At 37.1% G+C, this 15378-nt stretch overlaps 1 protein-coding gene across 1 annotated transcript in view; it reads right to left on the bottom strand.

Annotated features, from left to right (window-relative positions):
• Positions 1–15378, bottom strand: part of LOC136841735 (leucine-rich repeat-containing protein 28-like) — a 171348-nt gene that overhangs the window by 12122 nt on the left and 143848 nt on the right. The window contains 1 exon segment of the mRNA XM_067108990.1: positions 7477–7581. Coding sequence (XP_066965091.1) covers positions 7477–7581 — 105 coding nt within the window.

The following is a 15378-nucleotide window of genomic DNA, read 5'->3' as shown; positions in this document are numbered from 1 at the left end:
TGAAAATGGATTAATCACTTATCGTGATTTATATGAAAATATTTCAAAACTGATAAAAGCTACAACCATGAGTTATTTTTTGTTGTATTCTAAATGATATTGATCTGCAAATTTTCATATATAAAAATTTATGTAACTTCTAATTTGAAAAACCTAATAAAAATTATTATGACAAAAGTGACTAAAGAATTTCTGAGATTTTCAGCAGAGTTAGAGCAGATGTAAAACAGGAAAAATTCATTTTTGCTGTATAAATGAAAATTCACCTATAAATCGAAATATTGTGCTAGAGACTTCTGACAGTTTGTTGCAAAATGAAGGTAAATGATTGAATATTACTAGAATGTAAAAAATTTAGCATTTCCCTCAATTGCATTTTTAAACCATTTTTCACACTAGAGTCAACCATCTGAATATGACCAAGGTTGAAAAATTTCTTGTTGATTTCATTAAAAATGCTGCTAATAAAGTGATTTATAACAAAATATGTCAAAATTGATAAAAGCTAGAACCAAATTGGAAAACAATAATTTTTGAATTGTTCAGTCTTACTGATATTAGAAGAACTTTACACAAGATTACTATATTATTATATATAAACGTTATGTAACTTCTAAAATTAGAAAACAGTGAATCAAAATTACGACAAAGTGAAACCCCCGTATTCTAAAGAATTTCTGAGATTTTCAGCAGAGTTACCCATTATTAAGTGGAGATGTATTTTTCAGGAAAACGTTTTTGTATTTTTCATGTCAAAAATTCACCATAAATCGAAATATATTGTTTTAGAGACTTTTTCTTGATTGCTGCAAAATGAAGGTTTTAAATGATTTTAATATTACTAGAATGTAAGAGTTTTAGGGGGTTTACTGTACAGTACAATAAATGCATTTTTACTATTTGGGAAAAGAATCGAGTCAAAGAAATAAGTAATAATGTTGAAAATTTAGCAAAGGTTGAAATTTTAGCACTTATCGTGATTTATATGAAAATATTTCAGAAACTGATAAAAGCTGGACAACAGCAAAGAGTTATTTTTTGTTGTATTGCCATTTGAAATTGCACACATTTCCATTTATAAAACGTTATGTAAAATTAATAGAAAACAGTGCAAAAATTATGACAAAGTGACAAAAGAATTTCAAGAGATTTACTAGCAGAGTTAGCTTGATGTAACATGGCACATTCGAAAAAATAAAATTTTGTTTTTTTGGGTCAAAATAGATCTACACTGGATAAATCAAAAAGATTGTGCTAGAGACTTACTTGTTTGTTGAAATGAAGGTAAATGTTTGAATATTACTAGAATGTAAGAGTTTTAAAAACAGCATTGGATTTTTCGACCAAAACTTTCTGACAAACCGCAAAGTTGACCAAGGTTGAAAATTTTGGCACTTCATCGCACACTGTTTTATAATAAAATATGTCAAAATAGATAAAAGCTAAAAGCAACCTTGAGTTATTTTTTGTAATATATTATTCTACATCTTAACTGCGCAAATCATTTTCATAATAAAAATAAAACGTTAAATGTAACTCAAATTTTCTAATAGAAACAGTAATGTTTTAATTAAATGACAAAGATGAAGAAATAGATTTAAAAATCAGATTTCATCAAACAGAGTTTTGGGATTAGTATGTATTCACTTGAAAAAGCTTTTTCAAAAATTCAATATAAAAGAGCATTAAACCTGATAAATCGAAATATTGTGCTAGAGACTTCTCTGTTTGTTGCAAAATGAAGGTAAATGATTGAATATTACTAGAATGTAAGAGTTTTAGCTTACAGTTGCATTTTTTACGAATGTGGTGAACTATTTCTCTCCATAGGTCGAGTCAATGAAGTTGACTGAAGGTTGAAAAAAATTTTTGGCAACTTATCGTGATTTATATGAAAATATGTCAAAATTGATAAAAAATACAACCTTGAGTTATTTTTTCCGTATTTTCTCATGAAATTGCGTACATTTTCATTTATAAAACTTTATGTAACTTCTAAAATAGAAAAATGCAGTGCAAAAATTATGACAAAGTGACTAAAGAATTTCTGAGATTTTCAGCAGAGTTAGAGCAGATGTAAGGAAAAAGTTTTTTCAAAAATTCACCATAAATCGAAATATTGTGCTAGAGACTTCTTGTTTGTTGCAAAATGAAGGTAAATGATTGAATATTACTAGAATGTAAGAATTTTAGCTTACAATTGCATTTTTCAACCACTTCGGTAGAGTCAAAGTTGACCGAAGGTTGAAATTTTGGCACTTACCGTGATTTATATGAAAATATGTCAAAATTGATAAAAGCTACAACCTTGCGCAATTTTTGTTGTATTCTACATGAAATTGCGCACATTTTCATATATAAAACGTTATGTAACTTCTAATAGAAAACAGTGCAAAATTACGACAAAGTGACTAAAGAATTTCTGAGATTTTCAGCAGAGTTAGCGCAGATGTAAGAAAAAGTTTTTTTAAAATTCACCATAAATCGAAATATTGTGCTAGAGACTTCTCGTTTGCTGCAAAATGAAGTTAAATGATTGAATATTACTAGAATGTAAGAGTTTTAGCTTACAATTGCATTTTTTGACTATTTTGGTCGAGTCAAAGTTGACCAAAGGTTGAAATTTTAGCACTTATCGTGATTTATATGAAAATATTTCGAAACTGATAAAAGCTACAACCATGAGTTATTTTTTGTTGTATTCTACATGAAATTGCACACACATTTTCATATATAAAACTTTATGTAACTTCTAATAGAAAACAGTGCAAAAATTACGACAAAGTGAATAAAGAATTTCTGAGATTTTCAGCAGAGTTAGCGCAGATGTAAGGAAAAAGTTTTTTCAAAAATTCACCATAAATCAAAATATTGTGCTAGAGACTTCTTGTTTGTTGCAAAATGAAGGTAAATGTTTGAATATTACTAGAATGTAAGAGTTTTAGCTTACAATTGCATTTTTCGACCATTTCGGTCGAGTCAAAGTTGACCGAAGGTTGAAATTTTGGCACTTACCGTGATTTATATGAAAATATGTCAAAATTGATAAAAGCTACAACCTTGAGTTATTTTTAGTTGTATTCTACATGAAACTGCGCACATTTTCATATATAAAACGTTATGTAACTTCTAATAGAAACAGTGCAAAAATTATGACAAAGTGACTAAAGAATTTCTGAGATTTTCAGCAGAGTTAGCACAGATGTAAGGAAAAAGTTTTTTCAAAAATTCACCATAAATCGAAATATTGTGCTAGAGACTTCTCGTTTGTTGCAAAATGAAGGTAAATGATTGAATATTACTAGAATGTAAGAGTTTTAGCTACAGTTGCATTTTTCGACTATTTTCAACCAAGTCAAAGTTGACTGAAGGTTGAAATTTTGGCACATCGTGATTTATATGAAAATATGTCAAAATTGATAAAAGCTACAACCTTGAGTTATTTTTGTTGTATTCTACATGAAATTGCGCACATTTTCATATATAAAACTTTATGTAACTTCTAATAGAAAACAGTGCAAAAATTACGACAAAGTGACTAAAGAATTTCTGAGATTTTCAGCAGAGTTAGCGCAGAAGTAAGGAAAAAGTTTTTTCAAAAGTTCACCATAAATCGAAATATTGTGCTAGAGACTTCTCGTTTGTTGCAAAATGAAGGTAAATGATTGAATATTACTAGAATGTAAGAGTTTTAGCTTAATGTAAAATTGCATTTTTTCCATTTCGGTCGAGTCAAGTTGACCGAAGGTTGAAATTTTGGCACTTATTGTGATTTATATGAAAATATGTCAAAATTGAGTTATTTTTTGTTGTATTCTACATGAAATTGCGCACATTTTCATATATAAAACTTTATATAAAGGCTAATAGAAAACGGTGCAAAAATTACGACAAAGTGACTAAAGAATTTCTGAGATATTCAGCAAGAGTTAGCTGATGCTTTCTTTTGGGATAAGAAAGAAAGGGGATTCGTTACACGCTGTCTGTCTGCTATGTGAAAGAATTTTTGGTTTTAGGTGAGTGAGTCTTGAGTCAAACTAGTGCTGGTCTGTGCAGTTTTTGTAAACAAAACAACAGTTCCCTTGTTTTGTTTGTGTGGTTTTGGGTGCTGTGGGCGACCGATCCGTGAACTCCCAGCATCCTCACAGGAAGAAATTTATGATTTAAAATGTTTCTCCCAGCAAACGAGGCCTATAAATATTTTTCTGCGAATATATAAAAAAATTTTTGTAGTTGACGTATTTTACGTCCACTTGGCACTTGCAGACAACCCGACAGACAACTTTTTTGTTGCGAATATAAAATACAGCCAGTCCCGGTTCATTAAAGGGTTATTCATCAGAAATTATTTCACTTAACTACGACGCATGTTCGATGTGTATAAACAATGATCCACCTCCTTTCCCAATTAGAGCTAGAAGATTGTTTGAGTTGCTGAATATAAATATACAATTACCTTTAATATTAAAATTACCTCCTCCTTGGACAATGAATAAAATGAGAATTTGTACACACTTAAAAATATTTATCAAAAGTTATTCATATACCCCAGAACACCATTAGACAACATACAGTACAACATAAATCTGAAAAGGTCCACATTACGCAATATACACCGACAGATCTGAGTCACAATATAGAGTGGGATATGTTGCAGTATCCCAAGACAAAACGTATCAGTTCTCTACCAGATAATGCCTCGGTATTTACAGCTAAGTTATGTGCAATAGTATCAGCCATAAAAATAATTAGGGAAGACTTGATGTAATAATTTTGTGATTAATAATAACTCCAGAAGTGCTATAGAAGCCATTCAAAGCTATAATCAAAAAAATAATATTGTACAACAAATTCAGTTTTAACTCCATAATAAATTATGATAATGGAAAAAATATTGAAATATGTTGGATCCCTGTCCATGTAAGGATTAAAGGAAATGAAGAGGCTGATAAAGCAGCTAAAGAAGCAGGCCACATGACAAGAGGAAATGTAGACACCCATATTAGTGACTATATAAGATGTATAAAAACAATCTTTGTAAGTAAATGGCAAAATATAAGGAATGAAGACCCTGAAAATAATAAATTAAAACAGATAAAATCCAGTGTTGGAAATTGGAGTTCATCATATCAGAGAGACACACACAAGTAATTCTGACATGTCTTCAAATAGGTCATACTCGTTTGACACATGGACTCTTTAATAAACAGTCCATGTGGCCCTCCTCCCAAATGCCTAGATTGCAAAGTGTTGATAACTGTCAAACATGTACTGTGTGAATGTCCAAAATATAACCTGCAGCTATTATCAAATTTTGGAAATATATCAATGAAGGGAATTTTGTCAAAAGCTATTACATTTTCAGTAATTCCAATTTTAATGTTCACGAGGGGTGAACATAGGGCTGTGATTTAATTGATAATATATAAAAAGGAAATAACAGAAATATGAAAGCCCTTAGGGGTCTAATGAATTCTAGAAATATGAAAGCCCTTAGGGGTCTAATGAATTCTAAAACAACTAAATTTTAAAATTTTAATAAATTTATTTTAAATTTTTATACCTGTATACCTTTTTAGTGATATAAGGAAATGTAAATTTGTATGTATTTATTGTGTGAGTGTGTTCCAGTATGAGAGTGTGTGCCTTTGTGCAGTTTTTAATTTAATTTTCATTCATTCATCACTATATTGAAAGATCTATTTGGTCCCAGTGCTAGGCTCCTAGCCTAGACCTGTCATTTCATCCAAATCCTTTGGGCCAGCCCTATGAGAGCTGATAAGTTAGCTCAGTGGTCTGGTTAAACTGTTTTAATAGTAGTAGTAGTAAGGTAGCAATTTACAGGCAGTCCCCGCGGCATTGGTTAACGGCATCTTGGTTTTACAACACTTGGCTAAAGACTTCGTTAACCAGATTTTCAGCACCAGTAAGTGATTTTCGGCATGGTTTTATTGCGTTGGTAGTGGTTTATTGTCGGCATCGGTAAGCGGTTTATCATGTATTGGCATATTGGCAGTGTCATAACACCATTTATTACCATAATTTCTGTGATGTTCCGGTTGACAACAATTTTCGGTTATTGGCGCTCGGCTTGGAACGTAACTCCAGTCGTTAACCAGGGAATGCCTGTATTGCATGTTCTCTTGAACTTCTGAAGTTCCAATAGCATGACATCCTCAGGGAGGCTGTTCCACAGTCCAACGATGTGAGAAAAAAAGGACCTCTGGAACTGAGAAGTTCGACAGCAAGGCACATTTACTGCATATTGGTGCTCTTGTTGCTCTCAGCAGGAAAAGGGGATCATGGATCAATTGTGAATGTGAAAGATCTCTGTTTAAATGTAGCTTATGAAAATTTGACAAACATGAGACCATCCATCGATGGTCCAAGTCATAACTGCTGATATTAGGAAACAGACACCTACCACCATGAACCACTCTATCTAAAAGAGATAAATCTCTGGCAGAAGCAGACATCCATACCAGAGAACAGTATTCTAGTAGAGGAAGGACAAATTACCTACCACTGTGATAAATATATGAGATCTTACAAACAATACTGAGCTTTCTTGTGGCATTTGCTGAAACTTTCGTTAAATGTTTCTCAAAAGTAAGATGCAAGTCAAAAGTTACACCTAGAATAGAGTTGAAGCTGCAGACTCATTCAGTAGAGTGCCAACCACCTGAAGAGAAGGATGGAGTAGAAAATCTGTATGAGATCTGCTGATCAACAGTGTTTTCGTTTTACTGGAGTTCAGCCTTATACCCCACCAATTACACCATTCACTGATCCGGTCCATGTCCCGATTGAGACTGAGGGCAGTTTCATTTCTCATAAGTGGAGATGTTACTACACTACAAGTTTTGCATCATCGGCATACTGAACAATCTTATTTTCCAGGCCAACAGCCATATCACTTATATACACTAAAAATTTTAGGCAGTTGAACCAAGAACATACGCCTGTGGAACTCCTGACACATTAGGTCTCGGTTCGCTAATGATCCCATTTACAGCAACGCACTGCAGCCTACCTGTAAGGAAATCTTGAAGTAATTCCAAAACATATCTACCCACTCACAGATTCTCAAGTTTGTAATTGTCTTGTGATATGATTTACTAAGTTGAAAGCAGCACTAAAATTTATTTGAATTACTCTGCACTCAAAATCCTTATCAAGGCTCTCTTGAAAATAGCATGTAAAGTCTAAATAAGCATTGCAGATACCTAACTGCCTCCTATATCCATGCTAGCTATCAGCTTACAATCCTTTAGATTCCACATACTTGTAAGGGAACTAGGGAAACTAAATGCCAAAGATATATCACTTATCCAAGAGATAACCATTTCTTAGATTAAAAGTGATCATGTCAATGACATTGCCTCAGGATGTTGCATCAAAAAATATTTTCCAAGATGCCTAATGTTGAAGAGCCAAAATGCATACTTTACTTGTAATCTGATTATTCTTACTCACCCACATGTTTGCAAAATAACTGGATCCCACGATTCTCCAGTTCGAAGTTGTTGCATCAGAGAAAATGGAAGGTAATTTATCTGGGGGTTGTCATCAAAGAAAACCCTAAAAATAAAATAAAAAATTAAACTGTGTGCATTTCTCTTCAGGTTAACTTACACAGTAAATCAAAGCCATGATGAAACGTATGAATGAAGGTGAAACAGCATTAGATGATACAGAAGTAGGATGAGTAAATGAAATATTAAGATTACAGTGATCCTAGGAAAGACAACAATAAATGTGTTCTTAGTAAAGGCACCACTAGCCTAGCATGAAGCTCTGAAGAGAAACTGCAAATTAGTTGCTCCAAAACTTAGCATTTTGTACTGATGTGTCAGTCTAATTTTTTGTTAAATGACTTGTGTAAAGTCCAAATTAAATAAATCAGCTCAACTTCTACTATTCAAAATAAAGAAAATCAACATGTATAATTAACAGACATGAAACAAATTATATGGCATCAAGATACAATTTTCTTTTAGATATACAATGCTACCCCATTTTTTCATGCTTCACTTTTCCACGCTTAATTTTTTTTTTTTTTGCAGATTTTGGTGGAACGTATCTTTCACTTTTGTGCGGGAACTCACCAATTCGCAGACTTTTTTCTATGGATCATATCTCGAAAATTATCACATTCACTTTTCTTCATAGAGCAATACTATTTGTTCACTAGTTACTGTATTTTTTCATATTGTGTTCGTGGCTAAATACTGATTTTTATGATAAAAATTATTTACAGTGCATGCATTTGTAAAGCTTATTCCAGGTCGGGCCCAGACTGAGCATAACAGGTGTATGATTCGATTCTCTCTCTCTCTCTCTCTCTCTCTCTCTCTCTCTCTCTCTCTCTCTCTCTCTCTCTCTCTCTCTCTTTCTTTAAGGATAATGTAAGATGTATTTGAAATTATATTACTGTAAAGTGTTTTTGGATGATAGAGCATATTGTACAATATTTAAAATATTCGCTAATTTTCATTTTATTTTCACAATATGCTACCATCCAAAAACACTTTACATGAGAGAGAAAGAATCGAATTGCACACTTGTTACGCTCAGTCTGGGGCCTAACTCGGAACAAGCGTAACAAGTACTCTGTAAATCATGATAAGTACTACACTGCAAATAATTTTTATCATAAAAATCAGTATTTAGTTACAAACACAATTTGAAAAAAGACTGTGAAAAATTTCTCTCACAATTTTTTCTGATGTTTCTGTTTATTCACTTGTTTCCATGCCATATATCTCGTACTGTAGAGTTATTATTATCGTCTGTCTCATAAGAAATTATTGATTTGATTTATCGTTGTGAATTGCCGTCTGTCAAGTAATCAACAGATAAGAACTGTGTTACTGTATTTGTATTTGTCTTCATTTAAAATCCAAATTTATTCTTTTGCTTATGTATTTTGTATAAATATGTACATCTCTATTGCATGTTAAAATAAGAGTGAAAGAACCACATCTAATTTGAGAATGACACACTTACATTATTTTGCCTGAGTTTTACTATGATTCTAGCATGAAGTCTAGAGTACTGTTTTAGTTATAATAATTAATTTTTATATATGAAATAACTTATGGCGAATGTATTGCACCATGTATAGTAACAGTTGAAAGTGGTGTTAGATCTTGTTTGTACCTCTCACCAGAAGCCATTAATCGAGGCAGCCACCTTGTATGAAGCCTATCCTTTGTCAATGGCATGAAGTTCTCTGGTTTTGGCTGTAAGTGCCACCAAGAATAATGCCTTCTTCGTAAGATTGCGTAAGAGACGCACGACTCTATCGTGTTCAAACAGTGACCCTGGAAAAAAAGCTGCTGAAGACCACATCCAAATTCCGCCACTCCATGGCTTAGCTTGCTTACTGGTGTTGAAATGTTTAATTAAATCAGTTATGTCGTGGGTTGGAAGACAGGTCTAATCCTCTGTTTAAATACTGAACTCAGCATCGCTCTGTAACCTTGATGGTTTGATGCTGAGAATCCTTTCGCTGTCCTGAGGTATAAAAGAAAATCTGCGATTTGAGTTACAAAAGTTTTAGAAGAGGAAATTCCTTGTTCTTGGCACCACTTCCTAAAAACTGCCCACTTGGATTGGTAGACTGCAGAGGAAGATTGTCGTCTGCAGTTAGCAATAGCCTCTGCAGCCTTTCTTGAAAATCCTTCGCCTGATTAGTGCCCCCTGACAGTCTTAAGCCTGTCAGAGCGAGGAGGATAATCCTTGATGGTATCGGAGGAAGTGGTGGAGTTGTCTGAGAAGACTTTTCCTCTGAGGAAGTAGTCTTGGGAAGTATGTCAGATGCTCAAAGATCAGGAAACTACTTGTGTGGCCAAAAGGAGCAACTAGTGTCATTGACACGTTGACGTGAGAACTGAACTTCCTCAGCACTTCTCTCACTATGCTGAAGGGAGGAAGGCGTAAAGGTCGAGATTCGACCAGTCCTGCAACATGGCATCTGTTGCCCATGCTTGTGGGTCCGGGCTGGGAGCACACAACGAAGCCGACAGTTCCCCACGTCGCGAACAGGTCTATTAACGGCTTTCCCCACAGTTTCCACAGGTCGGTGCATACCTGTGGATTGAGTGACCATTCCGTAGGTAGGACCTGTTTTCCTCGACTCAATTCGTCCGCCAGGACATTCAATTTGCCTTGAATGACCTCGGAAGTCACAAAAGAGTTTCGTTCTGCCCAAAGAAGCAGCCTTCACGCTTCGTTGAGTGTAAAAGAATGGGTCCCTCCTTGGTTCTTGATGTACATGTTTTGTGGTAGGTTATCGTTGCAAAATGTAGAAGTGCAAGATGAATTGCTTTTAGTTCCTTCACGTTGATGTGAAGGTTTCTCTCGGAAGGAGACCAAGTTCCTGATACTTCCATGTTGTTGAGGAAGGCTCCCCAACCCAGATCCAAAGCGTCGGAGAATAACGTTAGGTCGGGGTTCGTTGGAGCTAGAAACCTTCCTGCCGAAAAACTGTCTTTTGCCAACCACCATCTGAGGTCCTCTTTTTATCTGGGAGGATTTTGAAATGAACAAGTCTGGAAAAGACTCTCCTGTTCCAATTGGCTTTATAGAATTATGCTCTGAATGCAGCTCGTCTAATGGAAACTAACTTCATGGGATGAGAGTTCAGAAGACCATCCATCTGTTGGCTGAGCAGGAGTTATGAATACTGTCCTGGACTTCTCTTCGCAAGCAAGTATTCTTTGTTGGGATGGAAGCCCAAACTCCGAGAGTCTATCACTATCCCCAAATAGAGTAAATAAACTGAGGGGTAACTGCATCACTCTTGAAATTTATCAAAAGTCCTAATTCTTGGGCGAGGCGAAGCGTTTTCCGTAAGTCCTCCGTGCATTGATAATTCGAGGGGGAGCGAAGGAGCCAGTCATCCAGGTACAGAGAGATGTTTATCCCTAGAAGATGAAGCCACTTCATAAGGGGCGCGAGCACCTGGGTGAAAACTTGAGGGGCCGTGGATAGTCCAAGCAGAGTGCCCAAACTAAAGACTCTGTCCTGAACACGATTCTTAGATACTTCCTGAGTCCGGATGAATTGAATATGAAGTATGCATCTTGTATGTCGATCGTGTAATTCATCCAGTCTCCCTGATGGATGGTCGACAAAACTGACTGATTCGCTCATTCTGAATTTCGTTGTTTGAACGGTTGTTCAGGGCACTGGACGCCCAGGACAGGTTCCCATCCTCCCAATGATTTGGGGAACTACGAAGAGACGTTGTAAAATCCCCCTTGAGTTTACATCTCCGTCATTTCTACTGCCTTTTCCAGAATGGCTGAAACCTTTCAGATAGGGGCAGAAAACTTCTCTGAGTCTACTGAGTTGGCTGCTGTTGATTGGAGAGGTTACTAATGGAGTTTTTCCTAAAGGACTGTATATAATCTTCTTAAAACTCTAGTACCCACGGTTCCACATTTCTCTTCCCATGCTGGCCAGAATGTGACAGTCTTGCTCTACTGACACGGAGGACCAAGCCTTATTTCCCAATGTTGGACTTGAATGGTTTCCTAGATGGTTTGGAGGTTCGAATGTTGGTTCTCGGACGGGACTGTAGACGGCCTCTACCTCCTCGAAAGGGATGTTGTTGCAGGGGTGACGACGTCCTAGTAGTTGCAGTAGACGTTCTCGTATGAAAATTCGATCTCTTTGGTGGATTGGGTGATGAGATCTTAAGTTGATTTCCTGAAGATCGATGGAAATCCGACCCATTATATCTTGCGGAAAGGCTATCTCTGACTAAAGGCGCAAATAGATGTAGGAACGTTTGATGGAGTGACACCTTTAGCTGCAAACGAAGCACCACAAATCTCGCTTGAGTACTCCTGTATAGATGGTAAAGGCTCTACTGCTCCATCTCTAACAGCACTATTCACGCACCCCAAAACACCCAGCCAGTCCGATGCGGAGTTTTGAAGTGACACAGCTCTATTTTCTTAGTCAAGGCTCCTATAGTCCAGTCTAAGAAACTAAAAATCTCAAATACTTTAAGAATATCTTTGAGAAGGTAGTCCAATTCAGAGGATGAAATGAGAATTCTGGCTGAAGCGAAGGCCAAACAACGAGAAGCATCAATAATACTGGAGAAGTCTCCTTGAGAGGGGGCAGCGCCCCAAGGACGGAGTTTTTCCCCGTTGCATAAGCCAGACATTTCTGTCTTGCTAAGCGAGAAGGAGGAGAACAGAAAACCGCCTCTTTCTGACTTTCCTCTTCTCTGCAAGCCAGGCATCCATAGGGCCGAAAGCTTTCTTCGAAGACAAAGACAACACCAGACACGGAAGTCTGATGGTACCTGGAGGTTGACGCATGCCAAGGTAAGCTGAACCCAGCAATAAAGGAATGACTGGGGAGAAGGACGAAGGGGAGCTGACCAGAAAACCTGAGTAGGAGCCGGTAGTAATGAGAGGTTGGTTGTTCCTCTTCTACAGGATCTTCGGCGGACAAAACAGGAGATCCTGGAGGTTCTATGGGGGGTGTCCTGTACCGCTGGAGTTGGTTTCTCAAGAAAGCTCAACACTTTGTCAAGCCGGAGTTGAAGCAAGCCAAGAAGGGTCTTAGGAAACTGAAGGAATTCTTGGAGAGGTCACGACCGCGATGAGAAGAGGGGTTGACTGAAGATGCGCCCACCACTACTGGGCTTTTGATGATATTATGCGCCCCAACGCCAGAAGCAAATGCTCTGTCCTGCGGATCGCTATTCGCCATCAATGGGCGCTTGAAGACTGCTGTTCTGCTCGAGCAGTCCAACACGGCTCTTCCGCTTGGAAGCTGGGCTGCCCAGAACAGGTGCGTTGGCGCAGGCGCCAGGTGACAGGCGCCCAACGAAGGTGTACGCTCAAACCCATGATGGGCGCTCGGATCTTGGGCACTCGGACATTGGGCGCTCGGACTTTGGGCGCTCTGAAGGTGAAAGGTTGGATCCTGAACCATCTGTGAACTGGCGTTTACGAACATTGTCTGGGCATTTTCTTGCGCGAGAAAGAGAGTGAGAATCTCTTGTCGGCGAAGCCCAGAAACTTCAAGACGGAGAGGGCTATGATCTTCAGCTGCTCGCCATGAGGCAGGGGAGAATCGATTCATAGAAGCGCCTAGCCTTTTCAGTGGTCTAGATACATGAGAGAAACGGTCACCGCGTCTCAGATGGGCGAGTCTGATCCACTGAAGAAAGAGTGTGTGTGTATCTCCTAATACCTTTCCAACGGTATTCATCCGCTGCCTGGGATTGCGGGGGACAACGGGTTCGATGAGGTGATGACTGTCAGGCAAAACCCCACCGACCTCCCTTGACTGTCGTTTGCTTCCTCCCATGTTTGCAAGGGAGCTTTAGCAGGACCTTGGTCTAGGAGCACGGTGGACGCAACACTGCCCCTCTCCACTGACACATTACTTGACACAACACTATTAAATTTGTCCATTAGGACCTTCACAGAATTCCCAATTTGGGACACCATATTAACAAGTAAATTAAATTTCTGGTCTACCCATGCTTCTAAACTGGCAATGGCACTGGGTTCAGCAGAATAAGAATTAGGTACAGGAGTGATGGGAAAAGCTGGAGGGCTGGAAATGGGAGAAAAGGCTGTCACAGGCGTCGAAGGGATAGGTAAAACATCAATATCTTCCCTTGAAGAATGGCCCTACTAGCAGAAGCCTTAGCTTTGGCCCTAGCTGTATCATTCTTAATTCTGTCCCTTTTCAATTTGTCTAAATGAGACTGTAAAGTTTTGCATTTACTCCTGATCCCAGTCTTTACATTCGTCACAAGTCAACCAGGGAACAAATTTTGTTCCCTACACGCATAACAAAATTGTATGTTGGTCGTATTTTACTGACGTGAGTCTAGTTTTGCGCCTTTGCTGCAGTACCAAAGCTGGATAAACTAGAGTCAGACATACTGGTCAAGAATTCCAAATGAATAAAATACCACTCAAATTATTCAAAACTAGCTAAGCTAATAGCTGCACTTACCAACAAAAGAGAGTACTTCACCAAAGATCATCTCCAACATTCGTGAAATTTAAAACGAGCTGCTAATAACTGGTGTTCAGTCATTAACCGGCAGAAACGCAATTGAGCCTCATTAAGTTGTACCTGTTCTTCTCCTAAAAGTGGCGGGAAACATACCTACACTCAAAACAAAGAGCTAACGCTTAATTTCGAATTTTGAGCTGCCGCGTAAAATAGAAACTATAGCTATGTAATTATTTGGTAAGTTACTTATATAAAAGTCCAAATTAAATAAATCAGCTCAACTTCTACTATTCAAAATAAAGAAAATCAACATGTAGTATAATTAACAGACATGAAACAAATTATATGGCATCAAGATACAATGTTCTTTTAGATATACAGTGCTACCCCATTTTTTCATGCTTCACTTTTCCACGCTTCATTTTTTTTGCAGATTTTGGTGGAACATATCTTTCACTTTTCTGCGGGAACTTTCACCAATTCGCAGACTTTTTTCTATGGACCATATCTCGAAAATTATCACATTCACTTTTCTTCATAGAGCAATACTATTTGTTCACTAGTTATTATATTTTTTCATATTGTGTTCGTGGCTAAATACTGATTTTTATCATAAAAATGATTTACAGTGCATGCATTTGTAAAGCTCATTCCAGGTCGGGCCCAGACTGAGCATAACAGGTGTATGATTGATTCTCTCTCTCTCTCTCTCTCTCTTTAAGGGTAATGTAAGATGTATTTGAAATGATATTACTGTAAAGTGTTTTTGGATGACAGAGCATATTGTACAATATATCTAAAATATTAGCCAATTATTTTTCTTTTATTTTCACAATATACTACCATCCAAAAACACTTTGCATATCAGAGAGAGAGAGAGAGAGAGAGAGAGAGAGAGAGAGAGAGAGAGAGAGAGAGAGAGAGAGAGAGAGGAGAGAGAGAGAGAGAGAGAATCGAATTGCACACTTTGTTACGCTTCAGTCTGGGGCCTAACTTGAACAAGCGTAACAAGTAATTCTGTAAATCATGATAAGTACTACACTGCAAATAATTTTACTTACAAAAAGGGATTTTGACAGAGGAAAATCTATTTCTGAGGAAGGTCCCTGTCACCCGTAAATCTTCCATTACAGCACGAATTTCTAGTATAACAATGCTAGATATACCAGAGAAAAAGAGTTGTGAAAGCTGGGGTTATTACCCTCAGTCGATCGCCTTTAGAAGACGCCGTATAATGAAGGTGAGTGAAATAATACTACCACGGAAATATACTGAAAGATCTCTCCTTTCATCAAAACCCTCAGAAAAGAGAGTGGTGAGCCGTTACAGCCCCACACTCAACACCGCCAGGACGGCGACATCAGCGCTACCTTA

This window comes from Macrobrachium rosenbergii, chromosome 9, assembly GCF_040412425.1.
Source record: "Macrobrachium rosenbergii isolate ZJJX-2024 chromosome 9, ASM4041242v1, whole genome shotgun sequence".
In the NCBI taxonomy this organism is placed as follows: Eukaryota; Metazoa; Arthropoda; class Malacostraca; order Decapoda; family Palaemonidae; genus Macrobrachium; species Macrobrachium rosenbergii.
Note: the sequence above shows the minus strand (reverse complement) of the source record. Positions and strands in the feature narration are given on the sequence as shown.